The sequence below is a fragment of the Sphaerodactylus townsendi genome, linkage group LG13 (genome assembly GCF_021028975.2).
Source record: "Sphaerodactylus townsendi isolate TG3544 linkage group LG13, MPM_Stown_v2.3, whole genome shotgun sequence".
NCBI lineage: Eukaryota > Metazoa > Chordata > Lepidosauria > Squamata > Sphaerodactylidae > Sphaerodactylus > Sphaerodactylus townsendi.
The window spans coordinates 54825782-54851941 of NC_059437.1; the positions used below are offsets into that span (position 1 = coordinate 54825782).

General features: G+C 43.5%; 1 protein-coding gene across 1 annotated transcript in view; it reads left to right on the top strand.

The window, feature by feature from the left end:
• The window catches only part of KNTC1 (kinetochore associated 1), a 53109-nt gene that overhangs the window by 19883 nt on the left and 7066 nt on the right, over window positions 1-26160 (top strand). Inside the window, exons 34-54 of the mRNA XM_048514186.1 lie at window positions 1488-1771; window positions 3220-3392; window positions 3776-3873; window positions 5148-5289; window positions 7571-7734; window positions 8936-9040; window positions 9309-9437; window positions 10859-10975; window positions 12712-12821; window positions 12980-13187; window positions 14878-14967; window positions 15329-15500; window positions 15604-15662; window positions 16662-16878; window positions 18799-18872; window positions 19061-19271; window positions 21338-21447; window positions 22429-22472; window positions 23084-23162; window positions 24472-24590; window positions 25780-25915. Of these exons, the coding sequence (XP_048370143.1) occupies window positions 1488-1771; window positions 3220-3392; window positions 3776-3873; window positions 5148-5289; window positions 7571-7734; window positions 8936-9040; window positions 9309-9437; window positions 10859-10975; window positions 12712-12821; window positions 12980-13187; window positions 14878-14967; window positions 15329-15500; window positions 15604-15662; window positions 16662-16878; window positions 18799-18872; window positions 19061-19271; window positions 21338-21447; window positions 22429-22472; window positions 23084-23162; window positions 24472-24590; window positions 25780-25915 (2841 nt within the window). The remainder of the gene's footprint in view (window positions 1-1487; window positions 1772-3219; window positions 3393-3775; window positions 3874-5147; window positions 5290-7570; window positions 7735-8935; window positions 9041-9308; window positions 9438-10858; window positions 10976-12711; window positions 12822-12979; window positions 13188-14877; window positions 14968-15328; window positions 15501-15603; window positions 15663-16661; window positions 16879-18798; window positions 18873-19060; window positions 19272-21337; window positions 21448-22428; window positions 22473-23083; window positions 23163-24471; window positions 24591-25779; window positions 25916-26160) is intronic.

The window sequence follows — 26160 nt, forward strand, 5'->3', positions numbered from 1 at the left end:
ACAATTGCAAATTAAATGTGGCTTTGGACGTACGTTCATATAAATGCATGTGTCCTCATGTTTATATGTCAGTAAAAAGAAACGAGTTCTTTATTACTCTCAGTGGGTCAGTGCCTTGCATGTGGAAGATCTCCATTTCTCACTATCTCCAATTAAGAGATCTGTGGTCAAAAGGCTGAAAAAAAATCCCTGTTTGAGACCATCAGGAGCTATGTTTCAATGCTTCGGAATGTCAAGAAATTCACCGTACCTGGGGAAGTTGGAGATGTAGCCGCTCATTTCATCTTTGTGACTTCTGTGCAGTCCTGCACTGGGGGATTGCATGTGTGCAGGCAAGCCGCAGAAAAGATTTCCAAACTTTTCTAGCACGCTAGGAGCGCCCCTCCTCCTTCTGGCACTTTCCTGCCAAAACGATGACATGAACAAGAGGACGGGCACTACTCCCTCAGTTCTCTTTTTGCAGCCGTGAAGAGAGGATCTCCATTGCTGTTCTGTGCTTTTCTTGTTTCTCTCCTCAATCATCATTCTAGTGGAAAAAAACTACATTGAAAAAAGAAACGTTTCTGGATTTCCGGTTTGTTGTTATGGCTCAAGAGTAGCCTCCTCAGGATGGTGCCAACTGTGGCTTTAAAATGGCACTGACAGATGCCCATTCTTTGTGCCTTATCTGCCTGGGGGAATCACACAACAGAGCTGCCTGCTCTTTCTGTCTCCAATCCATGGCTTCATGCGAGCCTGATTTAAGGCACCTTCCCCCTCTCTGGCAAGGGGTGATCTACAGAGCCTCAGATTCACTGGCTCTTTTTCAAGGGCTTCAGCTTCATGCCAGCCTGAATAAAGACATATTCCCCTTCTTGGCTGCGTCAGCTCTGAGGGAAGAAATCAGAAAATGTAGCCTGCAAGAGCCTCCGATTCAGAAGGGCTCTTTGCTAAGGATTTGGCTGCAACCTGCCTGACTGGTACTGCCTCTTTAAAAAGAAGCTCGGAGTGTGTCCTAGCAGACACTCTATGTGGGAAGGACTCCCTGCCTCTCTTTCTGTCTCTCCACATGGAAGGCTTGTCTGCTCCAAGAGATTCTCCCTCCCCCCCCCCCCCCCCCCCCAGTGTGGTATGGCAGAGACTGCCTGACTGTAAGCTTCCCTTCTCCTGCCTGGCATATCTTGGCTCCAAGAGCCTGAGGGCGTGGCCTGTTGGATCCCAGGGTACAAGTCTACCTGACTTGAAAGTCCCAGGGTACAAGTCTGCCTGACTTGAAAGCCCCCCTCCTCCTGGTCATATGATCATTTGGGCAAGAAAGCACCAGAAAGAGGAGGGGTGCTTCTAGTCTGCTAGAAAGCTTTGGAAATCTTTTCCGCAGCTGGCCTGTTCACTCACAGTTCCAATGTGTGCCTGCGCAGAAGACCACTCAATGAACAACAGTTGCAGGTAAGTGCAACACTGGTTTTCCATTTGTTTTTTGTTTTCACTTTTTCTTCCCTCTTGTTCAGGAAAACTTTGATATCATAATTTCAGCCCAGAGTTATGAGAACCAGACACTAAGATCTCAACTACTTGAAGAGCATATTAAAGCTTATGGAAGGACTCGGGGATCTGGAAAAGGACAAGGAGATGATCCTAGTTCAAAGGACAGCCGCATAAAGAAACCACTGTCAGAGTTGCAACTTTACAGACTGGCTTCACTTCTGCAAATGACCAAGCTGGAAGTGGCGTCACAGCTGGTTCTGAGAGCGTTGGATGCCAGACAAGTAGAAGAAGCACTCCAGATATGCAGGTGCACCATTCATTCTGAAAGTTGTCTCATGCTCTCTGCCCAAAAGCTTGTGAAATACAAAATAAACAATATAGTAATACAAAAGCAATATAGTAATAAGCAGCAGCATAAAGTCAGTGATAAAACCGTTGTTTCAAGCTATAAGACTACTAGCGGGCCCGGCTGTGGCTGAGTGGTGAAGTGGAAAAGAAAAGGGGAAGCGAACAGTTCAAACATGTGTCATTGCACAATGATTGCAAGGGAGGGGAGGGGCAAGGGGCCCCTCGCTCCCCTCCCTCTCTCCCGTTCCCTTGCATGGCAACCCAGCCGGTCTCTCCCTAACGTTCCCCTTCCTCTACTAGGGTGGGTGGGCCATGTGCAGGTGGCTGGTCCTGTCCCTTTCACTCCCTTCCCTTGCAGGCGAACTATCTAGCATAAAACATGCTGGGAGGCATGAGCGACATTGTGTTCATATTTCAGAGCGTTTGGTCCAGCAAACCCCTGGACCCTCCCTCACCTTCCCCTTCCTCCGCTAGGGTGGGTGGGCCATGTGCAGATGGCCCACCCCATCCCTTTCACTTTATAAGGCAGTGGTTTTCAAGGAAGGCATAGTTGGTTCCTTTGTATCAGAGGGTGTTGCTTTGACGGCCAGCAGATGGCGCTGTTGCGGAACAGAACTGTGGTTCCAACTGTCACGGGTGGCATGTACACAATAACGGGCACAGTTGTAATATGTACACAACAGGAGGTGTGGAAACTGTATGGAAACTTGGCCACAAGCGAATGCGACATTGTGTGAAAATTTCAAAGCAATCAGTCCAGTAGTTTAGGAGATTACCTGCCAGCAGAAAAACGCACTGATAGATTTTTATATATATAGATTGCTTCCTGTTTTCAGAGCCTGTTTTCAGAGTTTTCAGAGACTCAGGGCGGATTGAAAAATATAAAAGCATTTCAATCAGACTGTAAAACGTCCAATAAACAATGCAATGAGAATAGGATTAGAGTGAGCAAATGAAACAGTGCAAATGAAAAGCTGTCTAAGGCATGACATGCCATAATGCAGGAAATGAATTACAGAGGTAGAAGAAGATAATGCAGCGGAAGCAAGGCGATATATGCAATGTTTATAGATTATTGTGATGTTTGTTGTAATACCTATTTGGCATATTGGGGTTGCAGGAAGGAAGTTCTGAAGGCAGGGTGACATTAACAGAAAAAGCTATCTGGACATTCATTAAACATCAGCCTCTGAAGATGACTGAGCAGATTCAAAAGACAGCAGAGCAGTCCTTGAGATCCCTGGTCCCAGATGGGTTAAGACTTTCAACTCAATGACCTATTTGCTTTGCATAATGTTATTGTTCAGTATATTATCTGGAAGTTTGCATTCTGTGTTGATCACCTTGAGTTTATAGATACTTCTGTTGCTCAGAGTAATCCTTTCCTCTACTCCCTCCCCTCCTCAGAGATTTTTATGAATGCCACTACAACAAAGAAGCAGGACAGCTGCTGTTTTTAGCCTGTCAAAAATTCTGCCACATGTTTGATTGTGATGGCATGATGGTCTCATATGAAGGATTAAGTATCCCAGCTGTGATCCACAACATGGCATGCCAAGCAGCTACAATATGCAGCCCTGGTAAATGTTTGTAATCCGTCTATGTGTTGCTTTTGAAAAAATCTGGTCTCCAGGATTTAAAGATTCAAGGAAATGCAATGTAACAGATTTGTTGTACTATTTTTTGCATTGCTGTAAATATTTCCCCAGGCTTGGCAAACTGGAAGAGTGCTCTCCTGGATCTTTTGTGCCTGCAGAACATGCTGTCTGTTACTTGTCCCTGCATAAAACTGACAACAGAGCATTCTAAGCCTATTTCTTAATAAAAATCAGTCATTGAACTGATAATATGTCAGATTATTTAATTTTTTCACTTCATCTAGAAAGTTCTTAAATTCTTTCTTTTTTAAAATAATTATTTTGCCCAAGACAACTTAACCCTTCACTTTGGTTTTTCCTCACAGATCGCTTATTAGATGCTGCAGAACTTTGTAGATATACCTCGCTTGCCTGTGAAATTTACGAGAAGTGCCAAATTGAAGACACTGGAGCTGTATCAAAGGTGATCTGGGACCACAGCCAAACTAGGGCACAAAGGGCATCTTTACTACAGTAAAAGAGATGGAATTGTTTTGAATGGGCTGTTGTTTCTTTTGCTTGATTAATACCCCGGCTTTCTTCCTAATAGAGGCACAAAGTGACTAACACTGTTTTAGTCGGTTGCAAGAAACTTCAGCAATAATCTGCTCCCTCTGTCTTACGTGTAAGTCAGGGATCCTTGACACAGAGCCTACCAACACTTTTTTTGGTACCCACCAAATGTCTTTAGGAAGTGGGTGGGACCAGGCAGGGCTTTGGCCCAGCAGGGCTTCTGATTAACTATTGAGATTTGATTGGCTGTGCATATTTTTAAGAAAATTGCTTTGGAAATACCTCCTAAAGATTATAGATGTAACCCTAGATGGGTACTAAGCATTAGATTGCTAGCATCATAACAACAATAATGTTGATTACACTAATCTTTTGCTACTGATATACAGTGCCTACCTCTGCCAGTAACCTATAGGTTCACAGTCACCCAAAGCCAAACAACGTGTGACTTATAGAAAGATGTCGTAGCTCTACTATCGGTTGGCAGATGGTATAACAATTCAATGCAGTGGCAACCTACTGGAGTCAGACCAATTATCCATTTATCTCCCTGTCCCCTTTCCTTTACCTTTTACCTGATGCCACCCCAACAAACCCTGTGTCCGACAGTAAAACTTTTAACATTGTATGTTATTATGATATCTAGGCTCTGCCAATAAATCTTCAGTCTGGTCTGCAAAGAAGTATGTAGGAATGGCAGTTTTGATGAGCCCGTTTGGACTACACTATTGATAAGAGTCTGAACTACAAATATTACACACGGGACTATCACTATATGTATATGCTTGATGTATTTATCTGTTTTTTATGGACAACTGTTTTATTGTAACATGGAATGCCAATAAAAGCTTGAATTGAAAAAAATTGCTTTGGCAGTAGCTGCTGCCACAGCGCAAAGAACTTCACTGTATGACTGAAGGTAACCTGCAGTAATAATTTTGTGGCGTGCCCTGCTTCTTGTCGTAGCCATTTTGTTTCTATGCTCACCATACCATGTTAGAATTCCAGAGGTGCCCGCAGGCTCAAAGTTTGGAGATCCCTGGTGTAAGGGAACATGAGGAAGATAAGTCATTCCTAGCTGAGGGTCTAGCAAGATGAACTTTCCCTGTTCTGCCTGTTGAGCTAATTCTGCTCTGCCTCTTGGGCAGTCTTGATAAAATCCTATCAATTCCTTCATTTGTGTAGACAGCATTTTCTGGAGCTGATAAAGACCCATACACAGAGTGGACTTTTGATGATTTTTTCACTGAAGAAGGAGCAGTCTTGGATCCACCCTCTGTACTTCCTGCTGCCTATGAAATCGCTTCCTGCATGCTGCCTCTTGCAGGTAACCTTTCTGTTTAAGCTAGTTCCTACTCTTGTTTTCCCTGCCTCCTTTTAAAAAGTATATCCATACTAGCTACTAATGACTTTTTTCCTCCATTGTTTTGTGGGAACACACGTGTTTTCATCATATTTTATTTTATTTATATATCAGATTTACTATACCACCCCATCCCTAAAGGGGATGTTGTTATCTCTCTTGCAGGATGGAAGAGAGATCCCCCAGATTGTACCAGTTTGGCACATAGTCCATTAATACCAGATATTTGCGCAAACAAATGGCTATGACTGAGATAGGAACGAAAGCACACTTTTAAGGTCTTGGCGAGAAAGAGCGGCTGCGCCTAGGACGCGGCTGCCATTGCGGGAGGCGGAGGGGGGCCCAGCAAAGGCCATCTGCCCAACTAAGGGCAGGCAAGCGGTATCGGAACTGGCATGCACACACGCCAGGAGGCTTCGGGCCTGGTCTGCGCGTGCACAGGAGCCGGGCCCCGATGGGATGACATTCTCTTGTGATTCATGAGAGCACGTCATCAGAGTGGACCTGGTAGGGCCTATAAGAGGCCCTGCCTTGTGGTACAGGGCCCACTCTGCCTCCAGACATCTAGTGTTGCCCACCCAACCGAGCCCTGTAATTCAGTCATTCTAAGTGTAATTTCATTGTCATAGCCAATTGCGGCTTGCGCATGGGGGTGATCTGCTGGAACGGGGAGCTGGGGGAGCTCCCTTGTTTGGTTACACCTCCTTAACAGGTAGGGGTGGAGATCCCCGCTCCCTCGGAATACAACCAAGTTACAGAGCAAGAGCTAAATATCTCTCATCTCTGTTATCCATTAACCAACGCCGTGCATTCATGCTAGCATGCCTCAATATTTTCCCATCAGCGGAAACCTCAGGGAGATACCTCCAGATCCCTAAACATCAGAGACTATGCCGTTGCGGATGTGGATCTATAGAAACCATAACTCATATTCTTCTGGAATGCTGTCTTCACAGTAACCTGCGCATGATTTTAATTCACCCTCTGCTGCTTCCAAGACTTGAGCACTCCAAGTTCCAGGCCACTCGCTTTCTGCTAAGTGACTGTAATCCATCGATCACCTTGGCAGTGGCTAAATTCTTGGAAAGCATTTTAAACACCCGTATTTAAATGTTTTAAAAGTTTTCTCTTTTAAATGGAAATAATTTATATGCCATTAAAGGTTAAAATGAAAATGAAATGAAAGGTAGGGGTGGAGCAAGCACACGGTTGGGACGCCCTACGGGGGGCTAAGAAGCTTGCGCCCCTAGCGTGGGTTGGAGCGGGCTCCAGTCATCGCCGGTCTGGAATACCACCACCTTTATTAGGCATATAAAATAGGCTCCAGAGCGTTACCAGGCATTTGTGAAGTACAAATCAAGAATACATTCAAAACACAGACAAACTGTGTCTAGCATTGGACAAGCTTCTCACTCCTTAAGGGCCTCTGAGAGCACAGCCCCAGCACTTGGCTGATGCCCACTGCACAACCTATTTCCTGTTAACCTCATCATTGCTGGATAAATCCTGATCTCCTCGCTTGCTGCCTCTCAAGGAGCTTGAGGGTTTTTCCTAGTGTTTCCTTATACCAAGGTCTCTTTGTGCAGGTCTCTTGTTTTCAAGGATATTGCCTTTCCTGTTGCCCATGAACCTGTCAAATCTGCAAGTCCCCTGCAGGTTGTGATATTTTTCTCCCATCTCCTGGGTCTGGTTGTTCCTTCAGAGAACAGTTTGTGCTGCATCCAGCCCACAGCCTCCTTGCCCTCTTCGGGATCACCTAAATAGTCTCTAGTGACTGTGATGTCACTTCTGGTTTCTTCAGCTAGCTGAAAAAATATTTCCTGCTTGGAGAAGGAGGTTAATTTGCCCACTGCCACTCCAAAATCTTGTCATCTTGCGTTAATATTTGTCAGCCAGTCCTGGCTGATTTTGTCTGTTCTGTAGCATTTTGTGGAATACTTTGGGCCACTAAAAGCAAAGATTATGTCTAATTCCACTGAGTTTCCAATAGCCTAGCTCACTGACAGACCAGGTGCTCGGGAGCAACAGCCGCAGAAGGCCATTGCTTTCACATCCTGCATGTGAGCTCCCAAAGGCACCTGGTGGGCCACTGCGAGCTGCAGAGAGCTGGACTAGATGGACTCTGGTCTGATCCAGCTGGCTTGTTCTTATGTTCTTATGACAGTCAAACATACTTTACAAACCCTTAATGTCCATTATAATATGAACCTTCATTTCTACACTTTGGGGTGGGATTTTTTTCTAGGGAAGAACCTCTGTTTGCCCCTTATGACTCTGATGTCTGTTCTGCTCGACAAGTTGCAAGAATGTAGTCAACATGAATTGAGCTTGAGACTGATAAATACCTCTTTGGGGTCTGCTGTTCAGCACTTTACAGGAAACATCATGGATGCCGATCTGTTTGCAAAGGTATGGATCATGGGGGTGAGACTACTTGGATGATGCCTGGACTAGTCATGTCTGATGATGAATATCTTTCAGGTTGCCAAAAATGCTGTGTATGGAACCTTGCAGTTCTGCAGGCCAATAACTTTTGGGTATGCTTGCCCATTGGGTGAAAGAAAGGTAGACTTCTTTATGTTGCATACATTAGGGTATGCTTGCCCATTGGGTGAAAGAAAGGTAGACTTCTTTATGTTGCATACATTAGGGTATGCTTGCCCATTGGGTGAAAGAAAGGTAGACTTCTTTATGTTGCATGCATTTGTCCCAAGTGCAGTAGCATTTCTGTTAAGCACCGGCTGCTTCTCACTTATACCACTATTCAACACCAGTTGCCAGATGACCACTTGGGATGCATGCCTCAATTCAGGATGGTGATAAGAGAAAATTTGTACCCACCAGGCTGAAGACTAAAAAATCACAAGGAATTTTATAGCATCATAGCAGTGTTGAAAAATTATTTCAAAGCAATTTTGTACAATACAGGTACATAGGAACACAGTAATTATTATTTTTCTTTTTTTAACACAATAACAGCAACAGCTAGCCAGAATCTAGATAATTACTGGCCCCGTGAAACCTTCAAGGCTGTTAAGCAAAGAACAGGGATTTTTTTTCCTCAATGCTGTAACATATAATCACGTTGGGGTCGCGCTCTGCAAAATTGTTTTTTCTTATGCCTCTCGCCTCACTGGAGGCGTCAATTCAGAATGGGGCAACTCTTAAAGAGCAGGCAGAGGTTGGGGAGACCCTGATGCTTTAGGCAAGATTCCTTAGGAACTACTTTCTCTCTGGCTAATACATTCTGTAAGAAAGTCACCACAACCAGTTACCTGAAAATGCGCTTCTTTTTCATAATATAATAGTTTCCGCTCATAATAGTTTCCTCTTATGTTAGTGGATCTCTCTCTGAAATATGGAAACATAACAGCAATAGTAATTCTGGACACATGAGAAATCTTAGAGCAGGTGTGTCCAACTCTGGTGCCCCAGATGTTCATGGACTACGATTCCCATCGGACTGATGTGAATCGTAGTCCATGAACATCTGGGGCACCAGAGTTGGACACTCCTGTCTTAGAAGGGTGGAAATAAAAGCCAAGCAAAATTGTTTTGGAGCAATGAAATGTTTAGTTGTGATTCCAGCATGGTGTTCTCTGTCCATCAGCTGAATAACCAGGACGCAGTACAGGATGCTGTAGAAGCTCTCATCACAATGATGCGTCCTTCTCAGTCAAAGATTAAAGATAATGTGATGGCCCTGCTGCACAAGGTGAGCCTGTACCAATGCCATAGGAGTCAGGATGGGAGGGCAAGACCTTTTGTAGGGTGCTAGATTCCCTCTAAAACTTGCACAGTACCATGTTCATGTCAGTGGGGCTTCTGCAAAGAATTACTTAGATAATTGTGCTCTTCTCTTCCAAGGGGCTGAACCCTTTACACAAGTATCTTTTAAAAATATCCTGTTAAAATAAAATAAAAATTCCGTGAACTGAAAATGTTTAATTTAAAAATGTTTAATCAAAGTCTAACCTTTGTAGGTTTTTAACAGTCGCCAGCTAGACCACAATCTGGCACTAGGCTACTGCTCTCTATTGCCCAAAGAAATGATTTATGAATATCTCTGGAACTTGATCAACAAAACAGGGCAAAATTATAGCAAGATTCTGGTAAGTCTCAGCTTCCCTTCAAGTGATTGACTGCATGTGTAAAATATATTGTTCTCACCTTTATGCATGAGTGAACTTGTACAAGGACAAAAAAGCTCTACCTGTGAATATGTTCATATTTTGTATTAGTTGCTGACTGACAAATGGCAATCCGTAAAAGTTGTACTGCTGTTTCTTTCACATCATCCTGCATTCTTTCATTCAAAAGTGAGACCTTCCAGATACATGGCGCAGCAGGCTTCATTTGAGGACTTAGTTCAAATATTTGTTGAGGAAGTGGGAGGGAATGCAAAAGCATGAGGACTTCCAAGGCTTGTTGTTCTCATAGTGACTAACAGTGGCATGTTATGTCTGAATGCATCCAATGAGTGATTGGAAATCAGGGAAGGAGAAAGCTGTCCTTTTGAAAAGGACTTATAGACTGTGCATGATGTGGCACCTGAAGAAGAAGAAATGTTTGCATTTATATCCCTCTTTTCTCTCCTCTAAAGAGACTCAAAGGGGCTTACAATCTCCTTTCCCCCCTCACAACAAACACCCTGTGAGGTGGGTGGGGCTGAGAGAGCTCCGACTAGCCCAAGGTCACCCAGCTGGCATGTGTTGGAGTGCACAAGCTAATCTAGTTCACCAGATAAACCTCCACAGCTCAAGTGGCACAGCGGGGAATCAAACCCGGTTCTCCAGATTAGAGTGCACCTGCTCTTAACCACTACACCATGCTGGCACTCTCAAAAATTGACCAGTTCATACAGTCAGATGAGCAAGTCTCTTTACTGAAAAATAAATGGATGGTCATTTGAGGGACAGTGGCAATGCTCAGAAACAATGGGAGAATGCACCAATTCTAGCAGAGCTTTGTGTGCATTTTAAGGAGCCATACACTTTGGTTCTGTATTCTGTTTCTGTAGTGGAACAGTTGGATTCGAGTCCACTAGCACCTTAGCTTTTCAGGGTGTAAGCTTTTATTTTTATCTGTTTCATTTATTTATATTATTCAGTTTACTATCCCATCCTTTCCCAGTGCCGGCCAGGCTCAGGGCGGCTAACCAGTTTTACATGAAAATATCATATAAAATTCCATAAAACATTTAATCACAAACTTTAAAACATAACTAATAGCTTTCTATGATGTCTTTAAAAATATTCTAAATTCTGTGGCACCAGTAATCTTTTTAAACATAGATGTTTATAAACCAAGGAGTCCAGTTCTCCCCTCTCAATAATAATCAAAATTAGAATAATGAGAAAGTGATGTGTGGATTTGGGAGACCAGCTAGTTGGAAACCATTGCTGCCTGAACTGTGAGATGCCTGTTTTGAGTGTGAAACAGATGAACCCCTTCTGCTGGCCCGTGGAATATGCACATTACAAGCATCCATGTACTTTTTACCCATGACTATTTGTTTATTTCTCTAACTCAGTCAGTTGCCTTTGTTGGAGCGGGACTTGCCAGTTGCTATGATGATATGGATGAAAAGCAGAAATTTGAAGAATTAATCATTGAAGCTGAATGGGGCGGAAAGCTTGGAAAACTTAAAGTAAGTTCTTTTGTTCCATTTAAATTCAGGTTACATGACAGAAATGGGAACATGGCTATACAGAATGATTTGTATCTTTCTAGGCAGATGATTTTTAAAAGTTAGTAGTTGGTAGAGTTCTTTTCCGTAAAAAGTTATGAAATGTTGCTGCTGGGCTATTGTGCCACGATTTGTGATGAATCAGTCTTCACATTTTACTTGTGCCATAAGCTGATTATGCCAAGTCGCCAAAGTCTTTTGGGAATGTTTACTTCATTCCACAGCATGTTTGGCTAAACAACAGTGCTGTTTTACGTCTGTAGAACCATTCCATTGCAAATAATTACAGGCAGTAATTATTGCTTTTGACACAACTTGAATTTTTTTTGGGGGGGGGTGCAACTTATCTCCTGAAAGTTGTCTCAAATGTGTACCTGCGTATGTGCATATGGAGGGAAGAGCACAACTTTTGCTCCTTCATCTTCTCCTTGGTTCCTGTAAGATAGTGGTTTCCTTTGGATCTGTGTTTTCTGCACTATAGTTCATATTCAGTGAGGCAGAAACCATCACAGAGAATGGTAGGCATCTCCACTGACAGTGGAGGAAGAAATATGTCCACCGTGTACCCTCCAGAATTAGTCTTGCCACATGCTCAGATTGATGGAGACTATAGAAAGTGAGGCTGTGTTTTTGCCAAGTGGTTCCAAGAGCAACCGAAGGATAAGCAGTAGAATTCAGATTCACACATTGATTAGTTTATTGATTATTCAGTTACAAGTATGGTGATGGCCTCTATTCAGGAACCGCAACCACTAATTCCTCATGAAGGCTCACACAGTATCCTGGTAGGCGGGTAAGAATCTTTCTGTTGAAACAATGCTAGTTTTGAGACTTAGGACTTCACGTGCATACAGGTTGTTTGTAGTTGCATGGATACTACTAGGAAGTGCATTTTCCCCCCACTTAACCACAGGATTGTCGTGCTTTGGTAAATCTCCTGGGTTTTTTCTTTCTACAAATGTTCCTTAACCTGTGATGTTTTTTGGAAAGATGGCATTGCAGCTGGGGTGATGCCCATGTGGACTGGCAAAGTCCTAATCTTCCTGGTTCCATCCATTCGTTTTTGCCTTGGTTGTAGACAGCGGCCACTCGCAACACTGCTTTCATTGATGTACGGATTGCTGTAACATTATAACTATGTCAATTGCTGATTTAAAGAAAGAAAGCTGAAAAAGCCCTCCCCATTTTTGGGGTGGGGTGAGGAGAGTTGGCTACAGTATGGATACTTGCCCTGCAGAAGCCCGTTGTTACTACATTGTATAAACTGACACAGCAGAAACTCCTATCTGCCTACCATCTCCATCTTTTCTTCTCTTTGCCTATAGCATTAGGGTGTTTGCTTTCTTCTTGGTCTGCCCCCACTGCCTTTCTTTTGAATGCTCTCCTAACCTGTCAACATGCCATTGTACAGTTGTTCCTTCTTCACCTTCCCTTCCTCAGATTCCTTGGCTCCTACTGGGCTGACCTTGGTGTTCCTCCCAGAGAGGCTTACCTCTCAATTGATGCTATGCTCATTTCTTCCACATGTCTTCCTGTCTGGCCGCATTCCCAGTTAATGGCAACTCTAGGAGTACCTCATGTCAGTGTTACAATGAGAAAACAAAAATACTAGATCAGAATTCCAAGAAGGTAGTCTGATAATGATGTCTTAATAAACCTGAACACCCATTTAAATTAGTCCTTTTGTTTGGCTACAGATCTCTTTCCAGAATGTATTTAGAACACCATCCATAAGGAAGAAAGAGCTTCTGAGAACTTTGGTTCAGAATCCACATGTAAAAACCGATCTCATATTAAAATATTGCAGGTGAGGAGAAACACAATTCCAATGTGTTGCATCAAAAATAATTTTTAAGTTGTGTTGAAATGTCTAGCAAGCGTGTACTTTTAAAAGTGGAGCAAATAGTTTCCCACCCTCCTTGAACAGAGAAGTGTACTGCACCATTGTTTTTTGTTCTTTTAAAGGTCTTTCCAGTTGGACAGTGAGGCAGCATTGCAGCTTTATGTTAAGGCCATCCTCCAAAATGCCAGCGCAAGTCATATTGAAGGGGAACCTCCAAGAGATACCATAAGGCAGCCTCCTTCCGCAGTAGTGGCCAGAGCCACAGAAATTATCCCTTTGCTGGGAAGCACCGATGATTTGGTTACAAACCTTGATGCCATGCTGTACAAGGTAGAGCAAAGTATAACATAAACATTGGTCAAGAGAGTCATCAAAGGTCAAGTTCTACTTAAATATGTCCCCTGGAGATAATCACTTCACTTTGACTGGATCAAGCCCATCTATTGAAGTTCCAAAGCCTCACTCTGCTGAATGTGGTGATGTTAAATATCAGAGGTGAAGACTGAAACATCAGGTTGAGCACCTTGGTGCATTAGGCATGTGAAGCTGCCTTGTGCCAAATCAGAACCTCAGGCCCTCCAAGTCAATATTGTGTACTCCAATATTGTCTACTCCAGTTGGCCATGCTGGCAGGGGCTGATGGGAATTGTAGTCCATGAACATCTGGAGAGCCACAGGTTACAGACCCCTGGTCTACTCAGACTGGCAGCGGCTCTCCAGGTCCCAGGCAGAGGTCTTCTACTGAGTGGCCCTTTTAACTGGAGATGCTGGAGATTGAACTGTGGGCCTTCTGCATGCCAGGCAGATACTCTGCCACTGAGCTACAGCCCTCTCCTCAAACTGTGCAGGATTGAACAGCATAGGGGAGCCCCAGGAGGGACTTGACAGATGTAGCATGCCTGCAAGGAGAAGACCTGTGAGCATCCTAAGGTTGGCAAGAAATCAAAAGGCTTCAGCAATCAAACCTGGCATCCTTTGTACTCTTCTATAGTTCCAGACTGAGTTCTTTCTCATCATCTACTGTCTGGAACTTTTAACTGGAGATATTGGGGATGGAATCTGGGATCTTCTTCATGCTGGTTAGATTCTCTGTCATTAACCCACAGTCCTTTGACTGTGGCAGGGACCACATGGAGAGCCACTAGCTCTGATCTGAGTTACAGTGTCCTGTAAGGTAGTAAGGTGCCCACTGAGCAAGTAATTGATGCTGTGATAAGGGCCAAAACCAACTGTCCAGCTTCATATGATCAGGAGCCAGAAGTGACATCTTGCTTGGTGCCCTAGGCCAGTGGTGGCGAACCTATGGCACGGGTGCCAGAGGTGGCACTCAGAGCCCTCTCTGTGGGCACGCACAGAGTGCCCCCCCACACATCTAGGCTGGCTTGGACAGCTGGGCTCAATTAATAGCATTAAACCTAAGATCTAGTTTTGGGGAAGCAGCGTAGGTAACCCTGTTAAGTGCTGTTAAACCCCACTGATTTTCATGTGAAGAACTAAAGCATGATCCTTTCCTGGGAGTAAGCTCGGTTACTGGCTATGGGGCTTGCTTCTGAGTAAACCCTCCTAGGGTCGTGATTCACCCATTGGAAGAGTTGCATGGTTGCTTCAAAGCAAAGCCACTGACTACCACCAAGCTTACTCCTGAGTAACGCACGCCTTGGAGCCAACCGTTTTTTCTAAACTAAAACCTCAGGATTCAGGTTAAATTGCTGTGTTGGCACTTTGCGATAAATAAATGGGTTTTGGGTTGCAATTTGGGCACTCGGTCTCGAAAAGGTTCGCCATCACTGCCCTAGGCCATCATGCTAAGCATCTTCTAGTTGCCTGTGAAATTAAACTGTAAAATCATTAGTATGGTTAACACCCAGAGACCCATCTCAAACATGATTTGAAGTTGGCTAGCAACCCCACATGAAGAGGGGGAAGCTGGAAGTTAGTGTGCCTGAGCCATACCAGATTTCCTATTGTGGAAACTTTGTAATCAGAACGTGTTTCTTTGTCTCTTCACTGTCTGTAACAGCTTGATCCATATGACTACGAAGCTATTGAAAGTCTTCTGGTGATTTTAGAGAAGGCTGGTGGGGAAACATTAAGCATCCCGTTGAATAAAGTAAGTGGATTCAGTTGCTCTACTTACCCAAATATAATTTTGATCTTTAAAATGGGCTCTGTCTTGGAGTATTCTCATTTATGCTACACATATGTCATGTCATAGAGAACGTTTAAAAATACCAAGACATTTGAGGTATCATTTGGTGAGGATTAGGTCCTTATGTAAAAGAGAACTTTTTCTTCAAACTTTTTTCCTTCAAATAAGTTGTTCATGAACATTTCTGTTCAGTTTCCAAGGAAAACAACATTAAGAAATCTTGATTACATTGTATTCTTTGAGAAGGTTTAGTTTTTCTTTTGGAAAGGTCAGCTCTTTGTTGGGGCTGGATAGAAAAGCATTCCTTTATCTGTTTCTCTAGGCCCTGATTCTCATCGAACATTTAAAATCCTACAAAAGGATTTCTGCTCCTGGGGACCTGGAATATCAGTATGTGTTCGAGCAGGGTATTCCTTTATCACCAGCTGCTCAAGCCAGGCTGCCCTTCCACTTGATCTTCTTCAGAACTGCACATTGTTTCTGGAAAATAATTAGTAAGTTTTTGCTAACAATAAACATGCACATGTTTTTCATATTTAATATGAGAAAGATGCAGTTTGAATGTGTTACGTGTAATGCTGGCTCCTTTTTATGCAGCTCCAGAACTGAATGAGGAATCATTCCCAAAGATTTTTTTGATCTCCAAGATCATGAAGGTAAAAACAAAACTGCTCTGGAGTGATTTTTTTTAATGTGTACAAATTCTTACCACAGTGTGGATTGGTGGGTGCTAATTGATATGGCGACAAAACCGTAATCAAATCAGAATTTGTGGTGGCTCTTAACAGTGATTCATGATAGCTAAGTGGATCCTCTGTGTACAGTGGCAATATATCTCACTTGGTACTAGGGAAAGCCAATAGGGATGGACCATCATCTTTACTGTGAGCATCTTGCTGTTTCAGTCACTGCTGGCTGAGATGATGTGATCCAGTGAGGGCAGTGCTTATGACCTTTAGTTTTTCCTTGGAGTGAGAGTTGCCAGATAAAAGCATCAGTTTCATGTGTCTGCCATGGGAGTAGGAGTAAGCCCCATTGTCTCAGTAGAGCTCATCTGATTCTTAAGGCTCCTCAGTTGTTGAACTCTAAGACAACATGTTCTGCATGGATATAGAAAAAATCTAGCACAGCTGCTGCCTTGCTCAATCAGTGATAGCAAAATACTTGTCCATTGTGAAAGGGACAGCGTGTGCAGAGGGAAGAATGGAAGAATGTGTATCTCTTCAAGGGTGAGATACACACCTTTGTGTGTTTCCTTGTCAATGAGCCCCAAGTAGTTTTGCCCTCTTCACATTAACATCCCCAAATGCAACATTTTCCTTTTTCCCCGTAGAAGTGGATGACAAGCATTTGTTTCGATAAGAGCAAATGAAGAACTGCACTGGCAGGTGGGGATCGAAGCGGAGAGGGATAAGCCTGCTCCCTGCCTTGGTTGCTCTCTGGTCATCCCTTCTCTCTGCATACCTCCACCTTTTAATTTGCACCACCCCATTTTGTGTTCCGCTCCTTGGCTGCATTAGAATGGGGGTGTGTGTGATATTTGTAATAGACTTCTATATCTGTAGAAAATACTTTTTTCACGTTGCTCTTAGGTAGTGACTTTAAGGGTGTGGTTACTTCAGACTCACTTAAATCTTTTTTTGTGCTTTTCTAAGGTGTCGCTCGACACTCTCCAAATGTGTGCAGCTAATCATGTGTTCCAAGAGAGGCTGAAGCCTAAAATGCTAGAATGGACAAAAAGTGGATCTCTGCTAGTAGCTGACAAGGAAACTGTGGAAATTATTAGCACTATTCAGTCTTACTTGCTGCGTGTAACTAACCCAGAATGGTCTTCTTCAGTAGCACACAAGATGTCTCAAGAACTCCAATCAGGTACGTGTGGGTTGGGGTTCACCACTTTGTTCTCTGTAGTTTATTGTACAGGAGTTTTTGTTTAAGAAACTCAGCATATTGATAACTACTATGGTGGCAGCATGATGTTTTGAGGTTTTGAGATGGCTGACTGGGTGTTTTATGGGTGACATGTGGCTCTCTTGCAAAGATGATGTGGACGTCTTCATCGGTGTGTATTACATTGAACATCATAGCACTTGATAGAATAGCATACATTGTGGTTGTTCTCATCTCACTCTTACTGGTTGCCAAAGGAATACCACATGTCAGCTGCACATTTCTTACTCCCCCCCTGAATGAACCTGGAGACCATCCAGTTTACATGTTCCCTCCTTCCCTTCACATGGGGCTTGGTAATTAAAGATATGTGCTTTTGTGCCTGGACTATAAATTCATTGTACAAGGTTGCAAGGAGATACAAGCTAAGCCTCTGAATGTCTCTGCTGGGCCCTTGTTGCATCTTGGACTCTAGAACCTGGCTCTGCCAATTCCAATTCAAGCTGAAAAGAGGAAGTGGGGCCAAGATGAAAAAGAGGAAGAATCATAGAATCATAGAGTTGGAAGAGACCACAAGGGCCATCAAGTCCAACCCCCTGCCATTCAGGAATACACAAAGCACTTGCAACATATGATCATCCAGCCTCTATTTAAAAACCTCCATAGAAGGAGATTCCACCACTCTCCGAGGCAGTGAATTCCACTGTCGAACAGCCCTGACAGTCAGGAAGTTCTTCCTAATGTTTAGGTTGAATCTCTTTTCCTGCACCTTGAATCCATTACTCTGTGTCCAAGTCTCTGAGGCAGCAGAAAACAAGCTTGCTCCCTCTTCGACATGACATCCCTTCAAACATTTAAACATACCTATTATGTCCCCCCTTAACCTTTGCTTTTCCAGACTAAACATCCCCAGCTCCCTAAGTCTCTCTTCATAGGGCATGGATTCCAGACCTTTTACCCATTTTGATTTCCCTCCTCTGAACATTTTCCAGCTTGTTATTATCCTTCTTAAATTGCGGTGCCCAGAACTGAACATAGTACTGAAGGTGAGGTCTGACCAATTCAGAATAGAGTGGTATAATTACTTCCCTCGATTCTATACACTATACTCTTATTGATGCATCCCAGAATTGCATTGGCTTTCTTGGTTGCCATATCACACTGCTAACTCATGTTCAGTTAGTGGTCTACTAAGACTCCCAGTTCCCTTTCACATGTACTGTTGTCAAGCCAGGTGTCATCCATCCTATATCTGCACTTCATTTTTTCTGTTGAATCTTACATTTGTCTCTGCTGAAATTCATTTTGTTAGTTTTGGCACAGCTCTCTAATCGTTCCAGATCATTTTGAATCCTACCCCTGTCCTCCAGGGTATTAGCTACCCCTCCTAATTTGGTATCATCTGCAGATTTGATTGACATGCCCTTTATTTCATTATCCATCTCATTGATAAAAAATATTGAATAGCCCTGGTCCCAGAACAAAACCCTGTGGCACTTCACTACTCACTTCTCTCCAGGATGCCAGTCAACCAATTACAAATCCATCTAACAGTTGCATTGTCTAGTCCACATCTTTCCAGCTTACTTGCAAGAATAAAGGGTGGGATTTATACCTCCTCCCTTATTCTCCTATAAGGAGACTCAAAGAGACAACTCTCTTCCTCTCTCCACAACAGACACCTTGTGAGGCAAGTGGGGCTGAGAAAGTTCGGAGAGAACTGTGACTAGCCCAAGGAATGTAGGAGTGAGGAAACATATCTGGTTCACCACATAACAGTCCACCACTCATGCAGAGGAGTGGGGTATCAAACCAGGATCTCTGGATTAGAGTCCACCTGCTCTTAACCACTTCACTGACTGCAGTTCATGTATGTTTTATATTTTTTAAATTTCTCTCCAGGACCCATCAAAGTGATGGCATTGAAACTCTGTGTCTATTTAGTTGAAAAATGGCGGACTCATAAAGATGTGCAGGTAACTGTTCTGCTATAACACACACAATAAAGTTTAATTATATGTTATAGCCAGTGGACCAGGTGAATGTCTGCATTATGTTTGAGTGGTTGGGAAAGGGGCACTTGGTGGTGGGGAGGTTGATTTTTTTGTACATTTCTGGAAGCTCCAACTTTTACTCATAATAAATATTTTGTCTCCTGACCAAGGAGGAATCTCGAGAAAAGGCTCGAATGTTTCAGAAAAAGATACAGGTGGAATACTGCAAGCAGGCCACAGGGGCTGTGCTCATGGCCCACAAGCTTAACTCAGAGGAGCATTTGAAGCTGATTGGCAAGCCTGCCAGACTGGTGGTGCTGCTCTACCAGCACAGCAGCATCATAGAAAGATTTCAGAATCCAGCTGGCTGCAATTACCCAGGTGAGCTTGTTTCCCCACCCCCACAAAAGCATTTGCCTGGGTCCTAGCCCCAACTCCAGTCTCACTGGCTAAATGTTGTGTTTCGTTGCATACTCCAAGAAGTCAGAGGCAGTGTGACCAACCTGTCTTATGCATCATGCCTTTCCAGGTTAAGTAAAGAGTGTGGCCCTTGTTCTAGGACTTCCAAATTCCTGGAACCAGCACTGGCTGTATAGCAGCCACTTTCAAACCTAGAAACTTTACTGTTTTTTGATGGGAAGAAGAAGAGTAAGGAGACTCAAAGGGGCTAACAATCTCCCCCCTCCCTCCCTCCCCAACAAACACCCTGTGAGGTGGGTGGGACTGAGAGAAGAACTGTGACTAGCCCAAGGTCACCCAGCTGGCATGTGTTAGAGTGCACAAGCTAATCTGGTTCACCGGATAAGCCTCCACAGCTCAAGTGGCAGAGCGAGGAATCAAACCCAGTTCTCCAGATTAGAGTGCGCCTGCTCTTAACCACTACACCACGCTGGCTCAAGAAGAATTGTAAATGATGGGGAAGCATCCCCAAGGAAAAGCATGCAAGCTTCCTCTCTTATCATACAATGCAAAGGTATAAGAAAGAGGTGGCCACGCTATTGAAAAGGGTCTTGTATATGGGGAACATGGTTAGTGCACAACTTGGAACTTGGTTCGAAGGGGGATTGTGGAAGATGGCGTGTGAGGACTGCAGAAATGTGCATCGGGGGATGTTTGTATTTTCGTTGTGCATGCACAATGACATTAAATTTTATCTTATCTTATTCTCTGAAGTGTTCAGCTAACAAATCAGTGTAGAAAAGGGTTCCTTCAGCATATGTGTGTTAAGTGCAGTCTTCTGTTCATGGCAGCCCTGTGAATTAATGAATTCCAAAATTTCCTCTCGTGCTCATTCATGTGGCATCTAACCATGGTTCTTCTTTGGCAGTGTAGCACTCACCTAGAATCATGGATGTGTCTGTCCCAAAACCAGCATGCGTATCTGACACTAGTCTGCAGTGTAAATGTGAAAATTTATTACTATAGCCACATGCTTTAACAACATAACATAATACCATATCAATATAACAGATATAGCAGAATAAAAATATACAATCAGGTAAAACACAATAATCAGTTCCATAGACAAAAATAGGACTGATCTGTTTTTAGGGTTGGCAAACACAAACCATTTCCTTAATTTAATTAATAAATAAGAGGCAACCCTATATGTAATGACTGGGTTTACATCTGCTAAAAGAAAACATGTGATCCTCATCTGATTCCAAAAACCATATGGAATAACTTGGCTCAATCTTGATCAAATACTGACATATAATGGACAGTAGAAAAAAATAATGCACAAGGTCTTCACCTGATTAGAGAGAGGCGCATGGTCAGAAGCTAAAATCAGGATGGATTTTACTATATCTGCCCTGAATGTAAACTGAGGGCATTGTCTGAAATTGGGTGTGCATAAATGCTCTTCTTAGTGATGCATCTGGAAGATAACCTCCTTACTTTATGCTGATGACATGACCATCTTATCTTATCTTACAAAATCTGGCCTAAAAAAGATGTTGTCTACTTTAGTGGACTGTTGCAATAAAGAGTTTCTAAAGATCAACTATAATAAGACCAGTGTCTGGGCTCGGCCACAACCAGCATAATGGTTTTTGGAAACTCTTGAACCAAACTTGGCTATATAGATAATCATAAAATTGAGCCATGTCTGTCCTTCAAATACTTAGATGTTGCTCTTCAGTCCTCCTTGCCATGGCAGCGCATTTAAATTCCACTCTTATTAATGCACTTATGGAACGATCATAAAAAAATTTCTTTACTAAAGGAGGGCACCTTCTTACCCCGTCCTCAAGGCTTTTGTAAGTAAGGTAGTTCCCCAGTTACCATATGGGATCTCTGATCTTCTCATGAATGCATGGGGACTCACGTAATAGATGCACACATTTGGCTTCCCAAATGCTCTTATAGTTTCAGGAGAATCTCAGATATGTGGTGAGAGAAATGATGTGGTGGTCTTTGTGTATACCATTTCTGCTTCTGCCCAGATATTCATGCTGCAGCAAAAGAAATAACTGAAATCAACGATCTGGACATAAAGAAGATTTGGGAAATACTGCTGGAAAAATGGCTGTGTTCAAATGAAGCACCAATAGATGTAAGTGCATTTCCTTAAGCAAATTCTGTCACGACATGAGAGGATGCCTTATCTCAACTCAAACTATCGCTCCATCTAGCTCAGTTTTCTCTGCTCTGATTGGTCTTAGGCTCTGATTGGTCTTAGGTGATAAAGGCTCTCCCCTTGAGGTCCTGTAATTGGAAAGGTCAGGGATTGGACTGGGGCTTTCTGCGTGCAGAGCAGGGACTGAGCCACAGCCCTAAATCAACAAATGCTGCTGTGGGTATTTCCAAAGAGGAGAGAAGGCCTTGTAAGCGTTACTTCACATTCTGACTTGCAGCAGGGCTTCTTGGCCTTGTTGCTTTATCCTGTTGGATGACCAGACTGCTGAGGTGCAAAGGAGACACTCTGTAGAGAGTCTTTCCCAAGACTGGAAATACCTCCCCCACACTTCAAGCTTTTAAAGTAAAATAGCTTCCTATGGCTAGATGTTTTTGTTGCAGAAGATGGTCTGGAAAGGAAACTTCCTTCCTGAAAGTGAGAGAAGATTCTGAAAAGCTGTGTACATACAAGTCTTTGGAGACTAGGAACGGGTTATTAAAAGTTTTGGAGTTCTTGGACTGGCTGCCAAGTTCTACCCCTAAGACCCAATTTTCAGTCCACGGAGGAATTATTCAGTTGATGACACTGGAACTAAATCTAGAAATGAGAATGGCTGTTGTACCCTTGTGAATTATAACCAATTTCCAGATTGAGTTTAACATGATCAGCTAGATAATGTCCCATTTTTACTGAGAGAAGCTCCCCCTACCATAATGATACACTGCGATACTCTACAATTGGAAGTTTGCCAGTAGAGTTTGCACTTGCTACATTAGTAGCACTGTCCCCTCCCCCCCCAAATAACACCTGCCAAATTTTGAGGTCCAGCAAAAGATTGGGCTTTGGGCGGACTTAATAGCTTTGACACCAGTGTTCTGAACTTGATAACCTGAATTTCTTTCTTGTTGTTTTAAAAAGAGAACTTCAGAGATGGTTGAAAAAGCAGAAGATGAAATCAAGAGGTAGGTTTTTGTCTTCTGATGCAAGCCTCTGTTACGCCACATTGTTTTCTTGCTCCAACACCAGGTGCAACTTACTGTCACCAGCTCTCTGTCTCTTTGGCCCTACCTCTTGAGGTCTTTTAATTGAACCTGGGATCCACTGCATGCAAAGTAACCCTTTTGGCCCCCAGCCTCTTCCTGAGTTCATAAGCTACTGTGGTATATGTGCCTTGTGGGGAGAGAGGAAGTGGGACAGCTGTCCTTCAAGGTGAAAATAAGAAGGGAAAGGAAAGCACACATTCGATACTAGACTGTTTAAATGCCCAGACACTGGATTGTTTCTCATCGAGAATTCTAACTGCCAACAGCTAAACTGATCCCTCACTGTCACCACAGTGGAAGCATCTTACTTTGGCTCTACACAAAGTAAAAATGCTAAAAACAAGAGAAAAAGAGAATTCCCCAGAACCTGCTGATTTGTCCTGTCTGCATTTTCTTAAAGTACTGTTCTACCAGCATTTACTCGTTTCTATGTAAACATATGACAATTAAATGGGCAGCTTTGTGTATAGAATAAAACTGTTCCAGTACAACAGGAAGTTTGTATTAAAAGGGGGAAATGTTTTTTACAGACTTGTATATGTCCTGCAGCTGCAGCCAGCAGATAAAGGATGCCGAATCCTTTATGAATGTGCAACATCTGCAACATCTGTAAGTTGGTGATGTGGTTTTGTTCTTGATGTTTTTAAACAGACGTAGGGCGTACACTCTTTGGAGGATACTTTGCTGTACTATTCCCCTGTACTTAAAAAAACCCAAAGTCTTACTGATCAGGAAGAACCTGTGGAGTGCGTCTCATAATGGCCTGAGACTGACTTCTTTATCCCAGGCTTGTGCTTTAATTTGAACTCGGGGGGAGGGTGGGGATCAAGAAACGTACACAGGAACTTGGTCTGGCCAATAAAACCCTTAATGCTACCGCTTTTTTTCCTTAATCCTACCCCTTTCTAAGCGATGGCGTAATGGTTAAGAGCAGGTGTACTCTAATCTGGAGGAACCAGGTTTGATTCCCTGCTGTGCTGCTTGAGCTGTGGAGGCTTATCTGGGGAATTCATATTAGCCTGTGCACTCCAACAAATGCCAGCTGGGTGACCTTGGGCTAGTCACAGGTTTCCGGAGCTCTCTCAGCCCCGCCCACCTCACAGGGTGTTTGTTGTGAGGGGGGAAGGGCAAGGAGATTGTAAACCCCCTTGAGTCTCCTACAGGAGAGAAAGGGGGGATATAAATCCAAACTCCTACTCCTTCTTCATTAGGTAGAGGTGGAAAGGGCAGACCTGGTAAAATAGGTCTGTCTCCATGTTGTCTTGAATTCTACCAGTACAGACAGAAATGGGTGTCCTGAGTTAGAGTCCTCCCAGATGGGTCCCACAAGGTCCCCCTCACAGGGTGTTTGTTGCGAGGAGGGAAGGGTAAGGAGTTTGTAAGCCCCTTTGAGTCTCCTATAGGAGAGAAAGGGGGGATATAAATCCAACTCTTCTTCTTCCTTTTGAGCAATGCAGGGTTTCTACCACCAACTCTGCATTCACTGCTTGCAAAATGTGTCTGTTTCAAAGAGGGTTTGCCAGACAGAGGCAGTGGCTGTCATTCAGGACACTAAAGAAGGCCCTTGAACACATGGAAGTGGTTGTGTCGTTTGTGACCAATGCCCCCTGTGTAGCACTAGATTTGAGATGCCTAACCAAGCTCTGTATGTTGAGGGAGGAGATCTTTTGCAAAGGTTAAAATTTGCTTTCCAGATTTACAACTTTGCAGACTCTTCCATCCTCTGTTTGAGAACAGTGCTGCATTCATCTTTTGGAAACCGTCATTGAATGTAGCATTTTACCAAGTGTCCAGGTTAGCATCTGTTTTTCAGTTTATGTCAAACTGAATAACCTGAGTTAACAATAGTGTGCTTTATTATGGCTAGGGTTAAATATGTCTCTCACTTCCACTGCTAATACCCCATTCCCCCTCTTAGCCTATTGGGGAAAACCAGCTGACGTTTGCTCAGAGAAGCAGAGCTCTCAAGTGCCTGATCTACTTGGCAGACACTCCTACTGTTGAACTGCTCTTCAAAAAATCTATTCTGGAAGTAAGGTAGGTCGAGCCTTGTGTTATCTCAATGTAGAAAATATTCAGTAATGATGAAGTTTGGCTGAACATAACAGAATGTGATGGTTCCAGTCTAGCACTGTGCACCTGAGCAACAGGGAGATGTATTTGCAAGTTCCTTAGGAGCCAAAATCCAGCTGTCCCATCTCCTTAGTGGGACTTAACGTTTTCTGTCAGCCTGGGCCGTGGCCATCGTAGACCAGGATCCAGCTCGGATGAAGCCTTAGGTCCATGCTGGCAGGGGCTGATGGGAATTGTAGTCCATAACATCTGGAGTGCCAAAGGTTCGCCACCACTGCCTTAGGTGGTGGGGAAGTGGTTAAGCAGTTCTCAATCCCACCTCCTCTCCTTTCTGGGCTGGGAGCCAGAGCTGGTGTGTCCTTAGCTTCCTCAAGTCTTTTGAAGGTCCTAGCCAGGCCTGGTGATCTTGTCCTACCTAGAAGCCCTTTGGGGGTGTGTCCTGATCCACAAGGGACCAGTAGTGACCTTGGAGTGAACTCCTCTTTCTCTGCTGGAGCTCCTAGTCAGCTGATTGTCCAAGGGCTGCATGTCCTTGACTGGCTGACTCTTAAAGGACCACCTAGGCCTGGTAGGTGCTGGGTTTGATGCTCAAGGCTGCCAAGGATTTAGGGGACTGGAGCTGTTTCCCCTGTCCCAATAGTTTTTTAAAATGCTGTGGGCATTCAACTCCAACTGCTGTATTAGGGTATGGGGAATTGTACTAGCAGGACTTATTTGTATTCTCAGTTCCTCATCCAGGAAAGCATCTACATGCAGAGACTGGCTTCATTCCTGAAGCCAATGCCTGGATCGGTGCATTTGAGCCCCATGTAGTATAATTTGCCCTTGCTAGCTGAAATTGGTATTCTATTATTTTAATAAAGTTATGGTTGATCTTGTCACTTAGAGGTTGCATTCACAATTCGTATACACTTGTATCTGCACCATGAGAGGGCTGGTCGGTTTTTGCTATCCTGCCGTCTTGAAATCACTGAGACTGTGCATATATTTGAGTAGTTTATTTTGCTTGGAGAATTAGGGATTTCTTGATGATTCATTTATTATTCCAGAACAAATTTAGTGCCCCTCTTAGTAGCATTCAAGTCTAGAATATTTGCTGTAAATTAACTTCAGTTCTGGTAAACACAACTTCCTTTTTTCCCCTTTGCAACAGGATTTTCCTGAAAGCCTTAATTTACCTCGCTGAATTGGAAATCCTCAACATTCCATACACTTACCAATCATTCCACAAGGCTCCCAAGGAAGGCATGATCAAAGGATTATGGAAAAATCACAGTCATGAACCCAGGGTAACATTTCTGGAGATAGTCAATAAATAAATGTTCACGAACCACTGCTTGTGGTGCCCAGCTGTGAGCACACTGCCGTCTGTGGCCCCTGGAAGTACCATCACTCTGCCATGGGTGGAGTTGCAGATGAGTGGTTGGGATTATGGCAGAAGTAGGTGTGGTCACATTCATGAGAACCCCCAAAGAACCAGGCAAGATACAAAAAGTAAATGTGACGTCCATCAGATGTCTGTTTCTTTTCCCTT